Below are 21330 nucleotides of genomic sequence, written 5' to 3'. Positions count from 1 at the left end.
ATGGCAAATAGTATCAGCACACACACACACACACACACACACACACACACACACACACACACACACACCTTCACACACCTTCACACTCAGACACTTGACCTTCCGGCAACATTTCAGCCTCCAAGATCAAAAACTGTAGCCACTAGACGGTTCGTTGGGAAGATTAGAGCAACATTTGGTGGCCATTTTTAAGATTTACGATGCCCCAATATCCAGTTTTGTTTCCAATATCATATTTGGCGCTTCTATCCCAAAATGAACGATTGGTCTGATATCTTGAGCTATGCCGCCCTACTATATGGGATATCCTACACCTACAGTATACACAGCCAAGGAGCCACTTGATGTTTCCCTGAAACTTTGTCAGATCAAGGGACCTACATTAACAAAATGGTTTCTACTGTATATGACTTACAGACTTCCATATCCGAGCAGAAGTCACAAAGGCCAGTGCTCCATGATTCTGAGATCTCTTGGGTGGAGGTGGTGGTGGTAACCATGGCGCTTGTTGGCTGCTGCTGAACAATGTCGGTTGGTGGCTGTTGCTGGACGATATAGGCTTGGGGCTGCTGCTGAACGATGAAAGTGGTCATGTCTGTCTATAAGACCAGGACATGGAGATTTAGAAAAAACAAAGAGATGGAGAAGGAATTCTATGGTATGACTTATGTATTCTGCATTAAGTCCTGTGGTCCACGTTCTATCCAGTCTTTAAAAAAATGACTGAACCCTTGCTAAAAACCCCAGGACAAAAAAGAAAAAGATGTGTGTTACACTTGGCCTGGTGGTGTTGGCTGCTTCTGGGCTGGTGGTGCTGGCTGGCTGCTGCTGGCCTGGTGGTGCTGGTTGCTGGTGCAATCATGCAGCTAGGCACAGGAATGTAGATAACAGTTTACTCCCAAAGTGACTTCAGCTATTTAAATCATTTAATCGTTTATTACTGAGTAATTTACCCACTTCAGCTTCCATTTACAAATGTGTGGAGAAACACTTTTACACAGCTTTTCAACCAAATTGATAAGACACAAAATCTGGCAGAATCACTGCATTGTAAATGCATTTTCAAATGAATATAAGTATTCAAGCCTACCTATGTACGGTAGGCCTATGCTTTATTATTTTAAATATGCTGTATTTCAACTTTGAAACTACCCTGTGTGGGGTCACCAAAACGTTCCCTCATAAAATGGGGTTCTGTCATAAAAATGTTTCTGATCATCCCTGCTGTAGGTTATAGGATGTAAATCCTGTATGATGAAATGAATGTATGAGAAAAGTGATTTCTTATACCCTATACATTCCTCTCAACTTGAGTAGACTAGTGACATTGCATGCCCACCCTATGTGGGCAAGGGGCCCAGGGGGTTTCTTGAGTTTTAAGCCGTCCCTGGGAGAAGAAAATGTTTTTCATCTGAGTCTAGGGGAGGGTCATACTAATTTTAATCAAAGAATAGCCAGGTTTATATTTTTACGAATGTTTTCACTGCAGCTTATTGGAATTCCACTATTATTTCTCTTCTCTTCCTACCAGCAAGACGTATTTGGCCAAGTGAGTATCGCTCCTGCATGTTGTGCAGGATTCACAAGCAGTCATAATGAATTATTTCTCAGCGTTTGCTGTCTTTGCTTGTCATTAGATCAGACCAATGATTAGCGATTCGAGGAATTTGAGGAAATGGTTTTAGAACGTTGCAGAGAAAGAAACGCAGTGATCTACAGGGCAGGGCTTCCTTCCAAAAACGTATTACGGTATTTATAGACCACACATAGTCATGAACTTTTCATGATAAATTAGAAATTCTCAGTAGAATTTGTAAGGATGCCTAAGGGTGCAGTCACACCGAACTTTGACTCTGATTTGATTCTCAAAAAACGGCCTACTGGTGGTGCTATGATAGACAAATGTGAAATGTCTTGCTCTGCCTAGTGGGAATGTGCGTGCAATCAGTTTCACGGCAATCGGACGCTGCGTTCATGATTTGAGGCATTTAGTTCAAAACGGACCACTTCTGAAACTTTGGGAGCCAGCGGTTCTCCTCTGGCATCCAGGGAGTGGGTGGCACTGTGTGCACAGATTCATATCGATCCACATCAGGCCAACAGTGCTTGAGATTTACTGTTCACAGGCGGACGGACACACATGCACGCACGGACAGGCGCAAAGACGGAAAGACGGACGGACGGACGGACGGACGGACGGACGGACGGACGGACGGACGGGGTATGGTCATTTATCCATTTATGTACACTTATGGATGAGGGCCATGCGGCATCCTGCAGGTTCTAGCCCCAGTTCATGTAAAGGACCCCAAACCCCTAGTGCTAGAAAACACACGCAATCTCTATCCCCACAATCCACTATTCAACTGCCAGTTCTCAACAGCACCAAGCCTTGGCATCACATCACCCCAGAACGGCTTGTAAATATTGAAGCCGAAAACCCTACTGGCCAAAGCTGGAACAGCAGGTGGGGGGTAACTATATGCACGAGCATAAGAGCGCGCCGCTGGGGTCTACAATAGGGTTCAATGGACGTCGAGTGACGTTTGTGACGTAATTACGTCTCGACGTAGGTAAAAATGGCAAACTTTTGTTTGCCAATTTCCCCCACAATGCACCTGGATTTGCTTCTTCCGGGTGCTTCAAAACGCCACTGAGCAACTTGCATTGAAAATTAATAGCTGGGGCGGGGCTAACCGCCACCCGTAAACAACTGCACTGGCTTCCTGTTAAGTTCTGCATCTCTTACATCCTGCATCCTCCTTCTCATCTACAAATGTCAAATGCCCTGGCTCCACAGTACCTCTCAGGTCTCCTCCATAATAAACCTACTGTCCCTGAACCTGCGGTCCATGGACTTGGTCCTCCTCTCTGTCCCCAGTGCAAAGAGGCTTGGGGTACAGAGCCTTCAGTGTGGGAGCCCCCACCCTGTGGAACTCTCTCCCAAAGGACATTCGCCATGCTTTTTTCTGTGAACTTTTATGTCACCTAAAGTAAACCTGTTTTCATTTAACTTTTCTCCTATCCCAAAAGTCCATTAAGTTCATTGGATGTTTTTTTTGTAAACTTTTCTGTAATCCCAAAGGTCCATTGAGTTCAGTGGAAGTTTTCGGTCCCTTTTTTGACTGGACAATATAATGTCCAATCAGACAGGATTGGTTATGCTTCACTTGACATCACAATATATAATATAAATGCTAAGACGGAATTCATTTCCAGGTGGAAAAGGGTCGCCCAGGGTTACATTGGCTTAACACAATCCTTTTAGCCCAAATGTCTGACTATACCTCATGCTGTTTACATTTCTGTCTAATAAAGTATTCAATGTTCAAGATATTTCTATTTATATACAATACATTCTTTGTCTTACCTTTTATGGTGACTTTAATTGTTTCTGCGCAATAAACTAAAACAATTGTGGAAAATAGGTCCCTAAATCAGTCCATCCTCTATGGCTTCTATAACCGAGACCAAGTGAACTGAAAAAGAGTTGCTATATCTTACAACGAGGGGATGGATCATAGGCTATGACTCTCTCTCTTTCTCTCTCTCTCTCTCTCTCTCTCTCTCCTCTGCCTATACACCAGATGATGATGAAACACCATGTACTGCATTAGAAGCGCTGAACTACTCAAATCGGATCCTGTTGATGATCATCAGAGATAACAGGGGGAAAGAAATATGACAAGGACAAGGAGTGCTGCTTTGTGAATTTTGTTAAATGTCTTGTCCTTTCCCCCCTTTTTTGTCCTTCCCCCCTTCTGCCACCCAGGTGGAAGAGCGCATTGCTGCATGTCTGGCCGACATCTCACAGTGGATGTCAGCCCACCACCTCAAGCTGAACCCGGACAAGACGGAGCTACTCTTCTTCCCAGCTAAGTCTTGCCCCATGCAAGATCTCACTATTTCCATAGATAATGCATTGGTGACTTCAGTTCCTACTGCTAGAAACCTTGGTGTGGTCCTGGACAGCCAGCTATCATTCAAGGCACACATTGCATCAGTCACCCGGTCCTGTAGGTTCACACTCTATAACATCCGTAAAATCAGACCCTTCCTCACCCAGGAGGCAGCCCAGCTCCTCATTCAGATATCTGTCATATCAAAACTTGACTATTGTAACTCTCTCCTCACTGGTCTCCCGGCATGTGCACTTAAACCTCTCCAACTGATCCAAAATGCCGCAGCACGACTGGTCTTCAACCAGCCTAAGTTCTCACATGTTTCTCCCCTTCTCTGCAGCCTCCACTGGCTCCCGGTTGCGGCCCGCACTGAATACAAAACACTGATGCTGACCTTCAAAGCAGCCAAAGGTATGGCTCCTCCATACCTCCAAAACCTGATCAACCCCTACAACCCCACCCGTTCACTTAGATCAGCCAACACAGGGATGCTGACAGAACCCTCGCTAAAAACTCCAGGGCAAAAATCCACTCGTCCGAGACAGTTCGCCCTCCTGGCTCCCAAGTTGTGGAATAAACTCCCTGTCGCACTTAGAACAACGGACTCACTCGCTAGCTTTCGCCGTGGACTGAAGACTCACCTTTTCAGACTCCACCTAAACCCTTAGCACTACAGAAAAATCAATGACCATACATGAAGCTAGTTAGCATTTGTTTTTTAGGTTTTTAGAACTTTGATTATATTGTGGTTTTTTTTTCTAGATAGATATCCATTTGCATTTGTTATATTGCTGTTGATATACTGACATATTATCTTGTTTATTATTGTGATGTTTTTATCTGCTTATTGTAAGTCGCTTTGGATTAAAAGCGTCTGCTAAATGCCTAAACTGTAAATGCCTAAACTCTTGACCCTTGAGTATATTGAGGGCTCAAAATTACCCTTCTCCATTGGACAAGGGCTTTGGCAGTATACGGTCACGCTCTTTGGCCTTTGCAATGCCCCAGCTTTGAAGGACTGATGGAGAGGTACCTCAACATCCACAGGGCACATCGGGCAGCTGACTGGGGTGTTTGAAGACATTCACAAGGCAGGTCTCTGTCTCCACCCAGGGAAGTGCCACCTGGCCATGACTCCGTTACACAGTTGAAGTCAACGCTTTCAGTTATCTCTCTCGATAAAAAGCAATGCCAGATGTGATGTTGGGAAATGAACGACGAGCGAACGTGCACGACACCTGGGAATTGTGAAATAGATCTGATATAATATAAGCCTAAATAATATATTGGAATGACAAATATTACATATAATATGGATTAATAAACCACATATATAGAAACAGCCTATGTGACTATTATTATATACAATATACTTTATTAGGAAGAAAATAATTCCCCTTGCAGTGTAAAATTATTATTGGTGATTTGTTTTTCTACAACATTAAATATTTTCACATCTTTACACACACATTGAATACACTTTGAATATTGTGACATAACAGAAGAAGTCCTCAGTCAGGGTAATGCCGATTTTATTTATAAAATATATTGTAGCAAAGAAATTACTGTACAGTAGAAAAGTTTCAATCAACACTGTATAATTCTTAGAGCCAAATGTAAAATGTTTTATTACGTGTCTAAAATATTTACTGTAAATATATTTTTTGCTTAGTTCTGTGTATATTTGTCTGTCATTTAATGTCTCGTGAATTGAGTAGGAAAAGAACCCCCTCACCCCCATGTAAACAAGCCATTGTGCTTTCTTGGGTTTAAATCCTTTTTCCTAAAAAATTTCCTATGCTAAATTCTAATTAGTATTCAATCAATCAATCTATGTTTTAATATCAAATTAGTTGTAACTAACATAAACAATGAAATATTGACCTCATCTTTCAACCTATTATATTATTATTATGATTTTTCTAATCAATGCAGAAAGCAAACATTGGGGGGAAAAATATCCATTTAAATGTTACATTGATTTTATTTGGTGGGGAGAGTAAATACTTGTTTTGTCATTTGAGGAGGGTCAAGGAAATAACATTTCTGTTCGAGGAATGGCCACGACCTTTTGCGTCAGAGAACTACATTTCTCCAGTAACCCCTTACCCCTAACATTTACATTGACCAGTATGGGCCAGGGGCCAATAGAGGACAGATCTTAGCCTCTAATAAACTTGCGTGGTGACCACAGTGTGGTTTGTTTGTCCAGCATGCTTTCTGGTCTTCATTTCCCGAGACATCTGGCACCAGGCACATGGGTAACAGAAGAAGAGCTTCAAGCAGTCATCACAGAATGAACCCTGGGTGAGGAAGGTAAGAAGGAAGGAAGGAAGGAAGGAAGGAAGGAAGGAAGGAAGGAAGGAAGGAAGGAAGGAAGGAAGGAAGGAAGGAAGGAAGGAAGGAAGGAAGGGAGGGAGGGAGGGAGAGAACCAAACTAGTGTCAAGTAGTGCAGAGTTTCTGAAAACTTTCACATTTCAAGGTCTCCCATTTACTCTGACAGTGTACAAATGGAATTTCCAAACCACATTGACATTTGCCTCGTTGCGTTTCTGGAACTGAGACCAACTGCCGTGAGGAACCACTATTATTTGTTTAACTATAGAACAAAGAGATATACATAACATAAAGGGATATTTCCTCAAAGGCCAGCTTTGAACCAGTAGCTTATAGTTGGAGTGGGTTTCAGTCAGGAGTTTCAGGACACTCATGTCCAGATATAAATCACTTGTTCCAGCAATGTTACACATTAATATAGCCGCAACATGAATTTTGTGCTGTGTTCTGATCTCATGGTGCTCCAGAACAAATAAAGCATGACTCAAATTCTGAGATCAAAACTCTCTCCCAAAGAGCAGAGTTAATAAATGAACACGAACCACCACATCAGTGAACATATTGAGTCATATTACTGTAGTCTTAAAGGTAGGGTAAGTAATACATGTTGTTATTATAAGTGTTAGATACAGTAGATCTATATCGTGATAGTAATCATTGCTATAGTATAGAGTGATCTTGTAACAGAGGTCTCCCTGTCATTTCAGCTCTTTAATAAACAGAAAATGCATTTTAGGGTTCTGATGCCAATTTGATCCATTCAGGAGAGAAAGATAATAGAGCATACATGATACGCATGTGAAATTGGAAGCAATGACAACAAGAAATGAGCAGACAAGATTGGAACAGGAACAGGAACACCTGATAGGCTGAAATTGATATTTCCACTTCCAGAATTGCCTAGAATAGATCACCTTATTCCAAAGACTCCTCACTAGAGGGCAGTGTTAAATCCACAGCCTGGGTAAAGGCAGTGGACACATTTCACATCATTTGCAAAAGTACAGGGACAAATACCCCAACATCAACAACAACAATAACAACAACACGCGTATAATGCATTTCGCGGCTAGAATTTCTCACAATCCATGAGGTAGAGCAGGGGTGTCCAAAGTGCGGCCCGGGGACCAAATGCGGTCCGATGACAAATTTTATACGGCCCCCGCCTTCATTCCTAAATTGTATTATAAACGGCTTGCCAGCACCGTCAAACAAGAATGTTTTCCCAGAGTATAATTTGTCAGGATTCCTTGTTGTTTCATTCTGATTCTAAAGGGGTCAAACAAAGGCTATTTTATTGTATTGTTTTACCATTTGGTAATGTGAAACAAGGCTGAGTTATTAGTGTATTGTTTAGAGCGCACACCTTATTTCATACCCTGCCAAAAAAGACGTTTCTATAATAAAAACGTCTTTTTAACTATGGACCTCCCTGCCAGACGTCTTCTGAACGTCTTTTTTTTTTAAATAATAAAAAAATAAAAAAATAAATTGATTTTCTTTTTTTTTGAAAAAAAAACAATTTGGACCTCCAACCGTGTACTAGGCGAAATTGCATGTTTAACCCCCATACCAACCCCATTTTTCAAACATGGCAGCCATGTTTGTTTACATTTGAAGAAAACATAAGGGCTGCCTTCTCCTGAATGCCTGAACGGATTTCCAAGCGGATTTTTTGGTTTGAAAGCTGTGAAAAGCACGCACATGCATAGTGCATGATCTGTGCACGAATGTGTGCACCAGCGTGCACACTATTTTTTTAACCCTTTGTTGGCGAACCGGCAATATAAGAGGTCCCACTTTAAATATGGCACCGACTGAGTTAAATATTGATGATGATGGTTAAATAAAATTGTATGTATATGTGACTTTGTTATGGTCTGACCGAAAGCACATTATGTCAGGAGATATAGTCGGCCCTTGGGTGTTTTAATATTTTCTAATGTGGACCCCTTTGAAAAAGGTTTGGACACCCCTGAGGTAGAGGTTCTTACTTGGATGCTGTATCGCTTTCTGATGTTGCCACGGAGGATGCAGGACACAGCCATGCAGGACAGACCATCCAGTACTGGCATGCAGCAGCACCAGCCGTAGTCTGCGGCTGTCTGGCACTGCATGCAGGGGAAACACCAGTAGCCAAAACAACCTGGAGGGAGGGGAGAATGAGAGCAAGGTGGTCAGCTACAAATGCTCATGTTCGATGAGATAACTGAACGATTAATTCCAGTGTCATCTAGTCCAGCCGTGGGCATACAATCCCAAATTCAGCTCCAGACAGCCTTATTCATTCTCATTCAAAAGATGATCATATGCATACCTGATCTGTGTCGTTTTCTGTACTGCTGCTACATATTACTGTATCTCTCCCCTGTTTGTTTTATTTTATTTTATCCTGTGTACTTGAGCAGAAATTCCTTGAATAACTAGTGCAAATGTTTTCGATTTGACACTATGTTGGTTGATATATCTTTGAATGGTTACTGCATAGTAATGTAACTTTTTTGAACAGAAAGTGATGGAACTGAAGCCTGTGGAGCCCATTTACTTTCTTTACAGTTTACAGTTTACAGTTTTTAAATCTGGGTTGAAGAAGAGCAGGAGAGAAAATAAAAACAGGATAGGAACAGCTCAAATGTTCTCTCTGATCCCCCTTTGTCAAAACAGGAGTAGGCTACAACAAGGCTGTCTACTACTATGCCCACCTGCTTTTGTCTGTCGCCATTGATTGGGCCATGAAAAGGGCAGTGGATGGCCAAAAAATAGGGTTACAGTGGACTCCCAACAGATAGAGGAAGAGGACCTTGATTTTGCAGATGACCTTTCACTGATCTCATGATGAGAACACACGCACGCACGCACGCACGCACACACACACACACACACACACACACTAATGCAATCCAAGACCAACAGATTACATAACACAGCAAACAACTGGGCCCGATTAACATCGGAAAGACCAAGCTTGCAACCAAAACAACAAATCTGATAATGCAATATAAACACTGAGGATCAACTCTTAAAAAATGTGGACGGGTTTGTCTACCGAAGAAGACATTTTAGGAAATCTCAACCCATTTGACCACATTTTCCAGAGCATGTTTAAGTAACACTTGCTAAGTATGTTTATTTTAATTATTTGTTTTACTTTTTCCATTATTTGTCTTTATATTAATGTCTAAGAAAGAAAGAAAGAAAGTCTTAGAAAATCTTAATGTTTTGACAACTGTTTGGGGATTCCACTTGCAATATCCTCACGGCCCCGGCCCTTAAATTGAGAACCACTGCTCTAACTGACTTACAGGTTCCCATATCGGAGCAGCAGTCACACAGGTCAGAGCTCCATGATGCTGACATCTGCTGGGTGGTGGTAACCGTGACGGTTGGTGGAGGCTGCTGTTGGACGATGTAGGTTTGTGGCTGTTGCTGGGGGTTGTAGGCTGGTTGCTGGGGGTTGTAGGCTGGTGGTTGCTGCTGGCCGATGTAGGCTGGTGGTGGCTGTTTGCCCTCCATTTCCGTCTAAAACGATGAAGACAAAACAAAGAGAGAGGGTGAAGAAATTGAGTGTGTGTGTGTGTGTGTGTGTGTGTGTGTGTGTGTGTGTGTGTGTGTGTGTGTGTGTGTGTGTGTGTGTGTGTGTGTGTGTGTGTGTGTGTGTGTGCGCGCACGCGCGCGTGTGTGTGTGTGTGTGTGTGTGTGTGTTCAATTTTTTAGACCAACGCACATTTGTGTGCATTGATTTCGCCTATTGAAAGGGCTGGATGACCCTGGATAGATTTAAGATAATACTCGCGCTGGAGTTTTAAATGCTAACAGTCTATAATAATGACGAAAGTATGTCTTTTTTGATTTATTGTATTACAGAAAACAATTACAATCACTCTAGGCATTCACTCAAATCTTTAGTTTATCAACAAATAAGGATTACTTGTTGAGGTACCAACACTCAATGAGGTCTCAACTAAGATCAGGTCATATTACATAAACTAACAGTTAAAACTTCCTCAACACATTAAAGGTATTAAAACTAGTACATTAATAGGGAAAAAGCACAAATAGCACAATACAAATGCAATTAGTTTCAAATACATATAAGCATGGATTACTACAATATACGTTTCACAGGCAGATATATTTACCAATAGCCAATCCAAGGAATCACCCAAGTTATTCGTTCTTTTTGGACCCCATAAAGGTCGGCTCCCGGTTTATTTCTGTTCCTCTCCCTTTCTCTGTCTCTGGTGCAAATCTGATTCTACAATCTACACTTCCTGTCGGTAGACTATCTAATTCCACCAAATGACATCACATGTTTGTTGTTGTCCAATCGGTTCAAAGCCCACCTCTTGAGATAGTGGTCAAACTGGTTTTTCAAGGCTGTTAGATTACTTGGGTCTTTTGACTGTGGTTCTGTTCTTTGTCTAAGTTATCTGGGTTATGAATGAATGGTCTGGGGGTTTACAACACACTGTGATAGGCCACCAGACACCTCTCTCTGGGTTTTGTACCAGTTGAATACAAACACACTGGATTAAATAAGCATATTACAGCGGAAATACAATGATACAGTCATTTACACTGGATTGGTGATAGCAGATCAGGTGAAAGACAGTTCCTCAGTGATTTCTCTTTTCTCCACTGAGTCTGGGAGAGCGTTCAACACCTTTTATGACGTTGTTATCAGGCCCTCTCTCCTCTGGAGACAGGACACATACCATTCACCATGGGGTCATTTTTACAGCCTAATTCCCTCTTATCCTCTACAGATAATTTCTGGTTCAAATTCTATATACTTCGATATCCATAATTTTAATACACTCATAACAGTATGAAAATAACTTGACAGTGTATGTGTGTGTGTGTGTGTGTGTGTGTGTGTGTGTGTGTGTGTGTGTGTGTGTGTGTGTGTGTGTGTGTGTGTGTGTGTGTGTGTGTGCATGCTTGTGCGCACGTGTGTGTATCCCTACACTGGGTTCGACCTCGCACTGTAGCAGTTTCTGAGGACATTATTACAAAACATCACAACATTGTTTTCAGTGTCTGTGATAATTGGCACTGCAATCGCCATATTTGGAGGAGACGATGCTTCCTGTACCCATTATCTGTAGGCCTATCCTGAATTACTTGTTGATACGTTTCCCAAGTTTGTGCATCTGCTATTGTTTGTGTTCAAGAATTTCTTGAACAATAGGCTAATAATAATAATGCCTGGGTGTCATGTTCATTTGTTGCACATACTGTACCTACTGTGACTATTGTGCAACAAATTAAATCCAGCCCTTAACAGTCATAGTTTAATGTCAAGATTTTTCTCCCACACCACATTTATGAATTCAAATATTTTCTTATATTTGACGCACTTGTTAAATATTATTTAAACATATTTTAATACATTTAACAATCTATTTTATTTACATTTTAAAACATTTTCCCATGGACCACTACCCGTAGTCTTGTGGACCATTGAAACAGTGACATGGGATGCGTAGTGTTACCAAAACAACAGTGGTCCTCAGGTTGATTCCATAGGTTGATTACTTGTGAGGGTAGTGATCCCTGGTTCACAATCAGTTGAAAACCCCTGATCTAGACTAGGCTATTATCTGTGAATTTCCTGAGAAATTCTGAACAATTCAAGGAGGTTGATCTGTAAGGACACTGCTTGCATCTTAGAGGAGAAGCTTTCACGGCAATTATTATTAAAACTATAGCAGATACAGTTAGGAAATGCAGCATGTAGTTCCTCATACTTAAATGTGGTCTAAGTGATAAGCTCCAGATCCCTCGATTGTGGGTGTGGTCACTGACACTGCTACATGTTTATTAATTATAATAATGGAAAATACATAGATTATTCGATTAATAAACAAACAACCAAAATACTACAGAACATGCTGTAGAATGTAATGTAATTCCAATCAATATAAAGGTTTTGCTCTATTTAAATAATGTCTCCTATGTGATAGTGTGGCACAGTAAAACTCGCATTATGTTAAATATGCAGATGCTAGGTTGGATCGACTGTAGTATCCTAGTTTCTTTGAAACTTCTTTCTTTAATTTTTTGCACTCTAGGCTTATGTGACAATTTATTTTACCCTGCCATTTGCTGACTAGGTTTCATGCCATTCACACTTAGTTCAAACTTGCAACTCTGAATAAGAGTCTCCTAAATGCTTACATTGTAATTTATTGTCCAATATGTTTATTATATTGTTTCACCCATGACCTTACACAACTAGCCTATACACATCCACTCACAGCACTTGCACTTTATCAAACAAAATAGGCTACATATTGTTTAAATGCATTGTTTGGTTTATTTTCCTTACGCAATATATTGTTTGCAGTGTCCTTTCCATTCTAGCTGGGTCAATGGCCCCACTTTCTATAGTGTTCATGTAGCCTAGTTCCCACTCCCAGTTCATATAGGCTCATGGTGGACAGGTGGAGCATGTTTGTGCCACATGTTGCAATGGCTCATTTGTCAAACAAGTCTAACAAGTTTAACATCATTTTCATTTCAACCTGTCTCCGACAATGTTTTCTTGGATGTCCAATTTTCAAGCATTTAGTTTATTGTTAGTCTATGCTATAGCCTATAACCATATTGGCATAGACTGCAGAGAATAATGTGCTTTAATAGGCTACTAGATAAATGCTGTTACTAGTAGCCTATAGACCTCGATCTCAGACAATGTTACAATCATGGATTGATCATTGAACTAAATTAAACATGCATAAAATTAACACGAATAGATACTAACACATTTTTAGACTTACCATTTATGGTGATGACTCTTATTGCTTTTAAACAATAAAACAATTGCGGGGAAAAAGCACACTGCAGCTGTCTATTTCCTCTTGACTTCATCTACTAGTGAACTGAAGAAGAACTTTCAATTTCATAGAAACTGGATGGATGGATTAAAGGTCGACTGGCTGGGAAGAATGCCATTTCCCTTATCTTTCAGTGTCCAGCTGGAGGTGTTATCCTCGGCCTTAACACCAGATGGCGATGAAACACCATGACTCTAACTCCTTGGTTATCATCAGAAAACTCTGCTGATGGCAGTGGTGGAAAAAGTAGACCTACTCACATTTTGTACTTAAATAAAAGTATCAATACTGCAATGAAGAAGTACTATGTTACAAGTAAAAATTCTGGAATTCAAAATGTACTTCAGCATCAAAATATAGGCCTACTTAAAGCACCAAAAGTAAAAGTAGGGCTAAAATAAAATATACCAGATCTACAAGCTCACAAGGCTATAGGCAGAAGGCCTATTAAGTAAATGTATACTAAATTACTTTACACCACTGCTGATGGACTTGCAGTAGGCATAATTTGAGTATTTTGATATGAGAGAACTGGAAGCTAATTTTCAGGGCCGACAAATAACTATAGGCCTAGAGCTATTTTCTGTTTGACATGCTATTCTTTATATGTTTTTCTTGGCAATTTAATTTCACATACATGTGTAGCTTTACAGTGAATAGGAAACCATGTGCACCTTCCTAGCCTATTTGTGTTTTTTTTTTTTATGCAATAAACAGCTGCTTCCTATTGAGATGATGTGCAGAAATTAAATGAGAAGGCCTGATGAAAAGGCTAACCTAATTGTGAAATAGATAAATATAAATATTTCTGGAGGAGTGTGTGTGCAAAAGATTGCTATTTGTTTTTGTTTTTTTAAGTTTTCTCATGCCAATTGAATTGTGTGTGAGTGTGAGGTCAGTGGGTGTGGGGAGGAGAGAGAGAGAGAGAGAGAGAGAGAGAGAGAGAGAGAGAGAGAGAGAGAGAGAGAGAGAGAGAGAGAGAGAGAGAGAGAGAGAGAGAGAGAGAGAGATATTTAACAGGCATTCGGGGCAAACGGTTGATCACAGCGCGGCAAACACTAACGTGACGACATGTCGAACTTTCAACATTTAGGTCTACCATCATCTCACCCGGACCCGGCGCTACTCTGGAATAATGTCGATAAATAACGGCACTGCTGCGGAGGTGAAAGACTACACCTGCGTGCGTTTTTACGTGTCGACCGTGTCTTTCTCGCTCCTGCTGTTCTTCAACCTGATCATAAACTGGACCATCGTGCGCGAGGAGCGGCTGCGGGGCCACGCGCGGTTCGTCCTGCTCTTCCACTTGTTGGTGTCAGCCCTGGTCCACCTGGGCACGAGCAGCGGCTTCTACTACCAGATAGACCTGGGCGCCAGACCGGGGCCCACCGTCTGCCAGGTATAGCGAGGGGACGATATAGGCTACAGATCAATATTTAAAAATGAATATTGTGTAAAAGTTAAACTTCTTCTGTAATAGAAAACCTACAATGGGGGGGAATTGGATATATTCTAGATTCATTGTGCATGCAGTGACATAGGCTATTCAAAAGTTGTTGCTCTTTATTTAGATTTTTATGGCATAGGCCTACAGCTCATGAAAATCAAAAATCCATCTATCAAAATATAAGAATAGGCCTAGGCCTATTATACACGACCAAGGATGTATAATAGGCCTACAGAAATGTCAAACCTCTGAAAGTTTAGGCCTATGTGAATTTATGCACTGAAGCAAAACCAGCATTCCATTGTAGGCCTATTGCTGGTCCACTGTGTTTTATCAAGTTCAGAGTTAACACATATAATCTGTGTTGTGTTGTCAAGAGGAAGATGAGAGATGCATGCACTAGACTAGACTCAACTACACAGATGAGCTTAAAGTGATATTTCACTTTCAAAAAAACGTTTGTTCATTTTGTCTCTAATCCTTCCCCCTTCCTTCCCATACAAACCCATTATTTTTTCCGGTGACTCCTGATACCCGCTTTTTACCCTTTTTATAACGTTTTTAATTTATTTTTAATCACCTTTTTATTGTAGCCTACTTAATTATTTTCCATTTTCCCCAAAAATTATTAAAAATAAATGAAAAAAGTTATGGCAAGCTCACATAATAGGAGGGTGTCAGGTTAAAGAACAGGTGTTTTTGATGAATCTAGTTAAAATGGATTTTGAAGTTAATGGGTTTGTATAGGAAGGGGGCGTGGTCTCATAAAATTAATATCATATCTAAACTGAATCAAGCAACTCAAAAACTGTCCAGGGTGTTCACAAAACCCTGATTAGGCGATAAAATGACTTCTTTTGAAAGTGAAATATCCCTTTACGCCTCTATCAAAGCAAACCTGGGCTAGCAGTACCACAGGCTGACCACCTTCATGCCACTTGATGAAGACATTTGTTCAAAAGTATTCCAGACCAAGTACTGAGAGTGAGTGCATACATTTGGATATGGATTTTTGATTTTCATGAGCTGTATGCCATAATAAATAAAATAAAAATCTAAATTAAAACAAAAAAAAAGGTTTTGAATATTTCACTGCATGCAGAATGAATCTAGAATATATGAAAGTTTAAATCTTTTTTAGATGGATCAGTAAATTTCATGTCACGGTTATTGTGACAAAGGAAAAAAAGAGAGATTTACTATATTATTGTGATCAAATCAAAATATCCCCTACATCCATTATCGTGGGGTAAAACATTTGCCCCAAAAACAGTAGATCTACATTCTACAAGCTCACAACGCGCCGCAAAGCAATGCGTTGTGAGCTTGTAGAACGGCTGTTTTTTGGCAAAGAGATTTGGTAGAGAATAAAGACTGTATCAAGTAGCCTACTTTATTTCCAGGTCCGTTTTACCAGTAGGCCTATAAAGGCTTTTAATGCAGCTCAGCAAATACAATGTGAATTGATCCCAGTGCATGACGGAGGACAGGTTCACGATACATTTAAAGACAGTGTAAGATGCTCAACTAGTGGTCAGTAGCCCTATAGCAAACCGCGGTCGCGTCCGCGTCTTTCGGCCGTTTTTCGTACCTTCACACCCCCGCGTCTGCCTCCACCTCGCCGAGAGCTATCTTTAGAGGGGTCCCTGGTTCCTGTGCGTTCAGGCATTCCGGAGAAACGGACTCCTTCACCCTGCCTGGTAGGCGAGATTACCTTTTGAGTAGAGACACACGGGCGACTACAAATATGGCCGCCATAGCGACCCCACTTCAAGATGCGCTGTGATTGGCCGGCAGTGTATAACCCTCGCTGTGATTGGCCGGTAGTGTGATGACGTAATTTTGCCGGGAAATCCCGCCCCTGTCACGGCTAAGTAGAAAACATATAAAGAGAAGGCTTCAGAAGCTGAAAATAACGGAGTGGGGGTTCTAAAACTTTAGCGATTTAACAGTTAGGACAATTTTAAGATTTGTTTTATAAAAAAAGTTACATGGTATAACTTTAAATCTCCACAATACGATTTTCGTGAGTGTTGTTTTTTTGTATTTTGTTTTCATCACGATAAACGATTATAACGATTATCGTCCCATCCCTTCCGCCAGGTCATCGTGACCGTCATGATCACCAGCGCCTCGAACATCCTCCTGACGCTCACGGCCATGGCCTTGGATCGGTACGGGGCCGTGTGCCACCCTCTGAGGTACAGCGCGCTCTGCTGCGGTCGCCGGTGGCCGTGGCTCATAGGACTGCTGACGTGGGCCCTGGCCCTGGTCATCCCCCTGACCCTGCTCCTCTCCAAGCAAAGCAGCCCGGCCAGCGGCCCAGAGGGCCAGTGCGGACGGGAGCAGCTGAAGAAAGGCGCCGTCCACAAGATCCTGCTCATCTCGACGTGCACGCTCGTCATACTGTACAGCTATGTGCGGATATTAGTGGAGGGACGCAGGTTAGCTCAGTAACTAAGTATATTTGAAAAACTTGAAATGGGATAATGAGTACTTTTACTTTTGGACTTATGACATTTTTTAAGGCTTTTCTATTTTTTTGAATAATTAGGCTCAGAAAAGTGAGTTCGTTGGCCTCTGGACGTACACATCTTCGTCCAGGGGAAGGTGTGGTTGTAGGGGAGGGTGTATCACCTTTGCTGTTTCTTTCCACTGTGTTTGTATCGTTCCAATGCACCATTTACCATTTACCACTTTGGTTGTTGCGTTCCAAAAGAGGCGATGATTAACAGGAAAGTAAAAAGCCTGGGTTTCCGAAGCTAACAGTAAAGTGCCTGAACTACGACACCTACAGGAATCTAGGCATATTGTCTTTGCAAGACAAAAGGCCTCAGAACACAGAGAGAAAAGAAACCTGCTTTGGCTCACTGGAGTGGAGTTTTCAGTTTTAACGTTTTAATACACGTTTTATGGACCAGGACAAAGACTTTTATGTTGGGTAAAAACAGCATGTCACAAGAGCTTTAAGTACATTTTGATGCCAATACTTTTGTACTTTTACTCAAGTACATTTAGAATTCCAGACTTTAAGCCTATACTTGTAACAGAGTATTTCCTACATCACAGCATTGATACTTTTATTTAAGTAAAGCATTTGAGTTAGGGCTGTCTCAATAATTACATAATCGTCTAATCGTGATTATTTGACATAATCGTGATTATTTTTCATAATCGCCATAATCGTTTCCATATTTAAAAATAGTGAAATAGCAGATCTACAAGCTCACAACGCATCGCATCGCATCGCATCGCGAAGCTCACAACGCATCGCATCGCGATGCGGTGTGAGCTTGTAGATCGGCTATTTCCACTATTAATGTTCTTTTTTAAGTGTTAAGTTGTCAAATATGTCATAATTCCTTTGTATAGTTAGGTCATGTGTCATATCTACCATGTGCAACTTCAAAGCCTACAAGCCAAACAGAAATGTAATTGTCAACGGCAAAAACACAATTAAATCGCTATTAAATCGCAATTATTTGAGTGACAATGAATCGTCATGTAAAATGTCATAATCGTGACAGCCCTAATTTGAGTACTTTTTTCCCACCACTGCAGGTTGGGGGTGCTGAACCGGCGCAACAGGGTCGGATGGAACACCATCGTCTTGCACGGCGCCCAGCTGGCCGTTTACATCCTGCCTAACTTTGTGAACTACGTGCTGACGGTGCTCCAGACGAAAGGACACCTGCAGCAGGGAACAAAGGACCTGTCGGCGGTGGTCAGCTTCGCCTTCTTCAGCCTGGCGCAGTGCATCGCTCCGGTCATCTACGGCCTACGCAAGGACGAGCTGGTGGAGCAGCTTCTGCAGCGCTTCCCTCGCTGTGCCAGACACCTGAAGGCCGTGCTGGGGTGGACGGTGCACGCGCCCCACACGCGGCTCACTCTCCCAATACCACGGTATGTCATGCAGGGTTCCCACGGTCATGAACTTCCTGGAAATATTTTGAAATTAGAAAAAAAGTTTTGGAATTGATTGGAAGGTCCTGGAAAATAGCAGATCTACATGAAAATAGCAGATCTACATGCTCACAACATGTAGATCGGCTATTTTAAAATAGCAGATCTACATGCTCTACATGCTCACAACATGTAGATCGGCTATTTTCACAATAAAACCGTGCTATACAAAATTCCTCTACTCTTAGTGCTCGTCAGGGTGGGGGGGTCCCCAGTTAAAATATGATTATTTCAGGGGTCACGGCCTGAAAAGGTTGAGAACCACTGGCATTCACTACCTGTCTTTAGGCATTGCGCATAGGAGTAAGCGACTCGTTATTGAGCTGAATTATTGTTATAATAGAACAATAATTCCAGGACTATATTATAGTCCTGGAAATCGGGTTAAATATTCTGGAAAGGTTTGGAAATTAATTGTTAAAGATGTGTGGGAACCCTGGTCATGTTGTCCTTGGGGTAAGACCCCAAATTTCACACATTGGTAAGCTACAGTACCACCTGGGATGGCAAATTCTAGTTGTGATTTTGTTTTATTCCTATACATCCCAAGAATAGATTAAGTTTTGATAGACCTTGCTGACTGGTAGCGTTGTTGTATTTATCACCTCTTAAAGTAATAGACTGCGCTAAAGTGCCTTCCCTGGAAATCAACTTTCTTTCCTTATATCCTTTGGGTGTGTTTGAACTATTGGCCAGCCATAGAGAATTGTAACAAACCCTTAAGTAGTGTTTTTCAAGTAATTTATCTAAAACAGGTGCACAGTATGTATTGTACAGTAGTCTATATACAGTATACCGTATTAAGCTTCAAGCTTCAATTAGTGAATTGTCAAGTCTAAATAATCGCAATGCTTTGTTCCTGCTCTCAGGCTGTTTATATTGGCCTACTTACCCAGCAGTGTAACGCACAGACATTGCACATGCAATCTTCCGAATCAAACAAAAAAGATTAACATAATTTGGTGTGTTCCAGCAGCCATACCAGTTCTGCAATAGTTTTTGACATCTGTTCATATTCAATCCTTTTAAAACAAACTATGGCTGTGTTATAACAATATGGAATTTGTAAAGTTGTGACATGACATCCTATTAAGACATTTGTAAAAAGGCATCAAAGTTGTGAAAATCTGCATTTCACCATACAATGTAGACTACACAATATATTTTCCTGGCTTTCAGCCTTTCAAATTGAACTCTGATATTTGTTCTAATGAACCTAAATTCCTGTTCAATGGACATATGGACACTATGTTGTTTTAAGGCCATGTTTAAGATTTGTGAAAGCTATTGGTAATTTTAAAAACATCCTATTCCAAGACCCGCAGATAGGGTCTGGGTAGAGAAATAGATTTATTATGGGCATGTTTCAGATTTATTGTCTATTTGTGAAAAAATAAACACACATTCTTTCCATTTGAAGGCCACATCAGACTGGTCTGGGTTTAAAACTATCGAGACTCATACAATTTGGACTGGATACACCAGAGACTTGTAGTCATGTTTCAAATTTGTCAAACCTAAGTGTATTAGTGAAAATGGTTAGGATAGGATGTTAGTGTTTGTTCCATTCTAAGACAAGACCACATCAGACAGGATGTGGTCACTTTACTGAGATCTAGCAGCCTGGACTGGATTAGCACATAGACCCAAGAAACGTATATAGGCATGTTTCAGAGTTGTCTATTTGAAAATAGCCAAATTAAATCTCAAGAGTTGTTTTTGTGGTGTAACATACACTTCCATTTTGTTTTAAAGTTTTGGAAAAATCGATTCAGACAACCACATGAAATGACTTCCTAAAAAAAAACACTTATTGTTGTTGCTATTTTAAGTTAATTTGTTTGTTCTCTTTTTTTTTCCCCCAGTGAGAGAACACTGACGGGCCTGACCATTCTCCCTGTGGAGGAGCTGTGTGCGGAGACCAGGCCACTGTCAGTCACAACAAGTTCTGTACAAGACTTATCCATATCCAACAGTAACAGTTTGGTTCTTTATGAGCGTGGTTGATTTCATGGCCTGGGATATTTCACCATAATGGACATTTGCATGTATGGCTGCCCAGTGAAGCACTCTGGATGTACATTACTGTAGTCATCTAATTTCTCTGGAATTCTGCCCCGTTTAATGACGGACATATGCAGCCTCGCCCCAGAACTGGACATAAACGTACAGGCAACACATTGTCTTTGCTACTTATGCCTACTGTGGATGTGAAATGACACAATGACAATCTAATGGGTGTCTGTGTCTGGTCTTATAAATGCAGTTCTTTATGCAAGAAGCATTGCATGAATGCACAAATCCATGCAGTTGTTACAAATGCAGTTCTCGAAAATAATCAATTCATGGAAGATAAAATAGTTATATTAATGGATTATGAGATTGAATGTAAATGCAGTAATGTGCACTTTAAAGGTCCTGTAGCCAGTCCAGGAGATGATGTGTGGTGGTGGTAGCTAGCAAGCAGCAAGCAACTAGCAAGACAAACACACTCAAGAATGGTGGGTGGTGGACCTGGTTAATACTGAGGGGGGAATTGAGTTTTGTTCAGCTTCACTATGCTGATGGCTGCTCAGATACTTCAGATGAGCGATCAGGGGGAGCAGTTTGTGGTTAAGTGTCTTACTTATGGACTCCTCGACACATAGCGGGGACCGGGAATCAAACCTGGGACCTTGTTTCCCATGCGGCCTCTCTCAACAGTCAGCTATGGCTGGTGCAAACCTCCACTTGGAAGCATCAACATGGAAAATGTGTCCATGATGAGCGATAAAGAGATTTGCTCTTTTGAATATTGGAAGTTTGGCGTGATGGTGGTGCTAGAGTAAAGGTCATGGGCCC

General features: G+C 41.2%; 2 protein-coding genes across 2 annotated transcripts; one reads left to right on the top strand and one right to left on the bottom strand.

The window, feature by feature from the left end:
* Positions 1–5417: 5417 nt before the first annotated feature.
* LOC308298462 (cornifelin homolog B-like) lies at positions 5418–13154 on the bottom strand. The gene is made up of 4 exons (XM_080742066.1): positions 13023–13154; positions 9543–9759; positions 8235–8386; positions 5418–6205 (listed from the first exon to the last, which is right to left on the bottom strand). The coding sequence occupies exons 1-4, from the start codon at positions 13023–13025 to the stop codon at positions 6071–6073; spliced, it is 507 nt and encodes a 168-aa protein (XP_080598192.1). The 5' UTR covers positions 13026–13154; the 3' UTR covers positions 5418–6070.
* A 1026-nt stretch (positions 13155–14180) lies between these two features.
* On the top strand, positions 14181–21317 carry LOC308298605 (uncharacterized protein; the record flags this gene model as incomplete). Its single annotated transcript, XM_080742248.1, has 5 exons — positions 14181–14478; positions 16630–16970; positions 18088–18429; positions 20355–20439; positions 21138–21317. Exons 1-5 carry the CDS (start codon positions 14215–14217, stop codon positions 21315–21317), a joined length of 1212 nt encoding a protein of 403 aa, XP_080598374.1. The 5' UTR covers positions 14181–14214.
* Between the last annotated feature and the right edge of the window lie 13 nt (positions 21318–21330).

Source organism: Nannobrachium achirus (genome assembly GCF_963921795.1).
Source record: "Nannobrachium achirus genome assembly, chromosome: 14".
Lineage (NCBI taxonomy): Eukaryota > Metazoa > Chordata > Actinopteri > Myctophiformes > Myctophidae > Nannobrachium > Nannobrachium achirus.
Note: the sequence above shows the minus strand (reverse complement) of the source record. Positions and strands in the feature narration are given on the sequence as shown.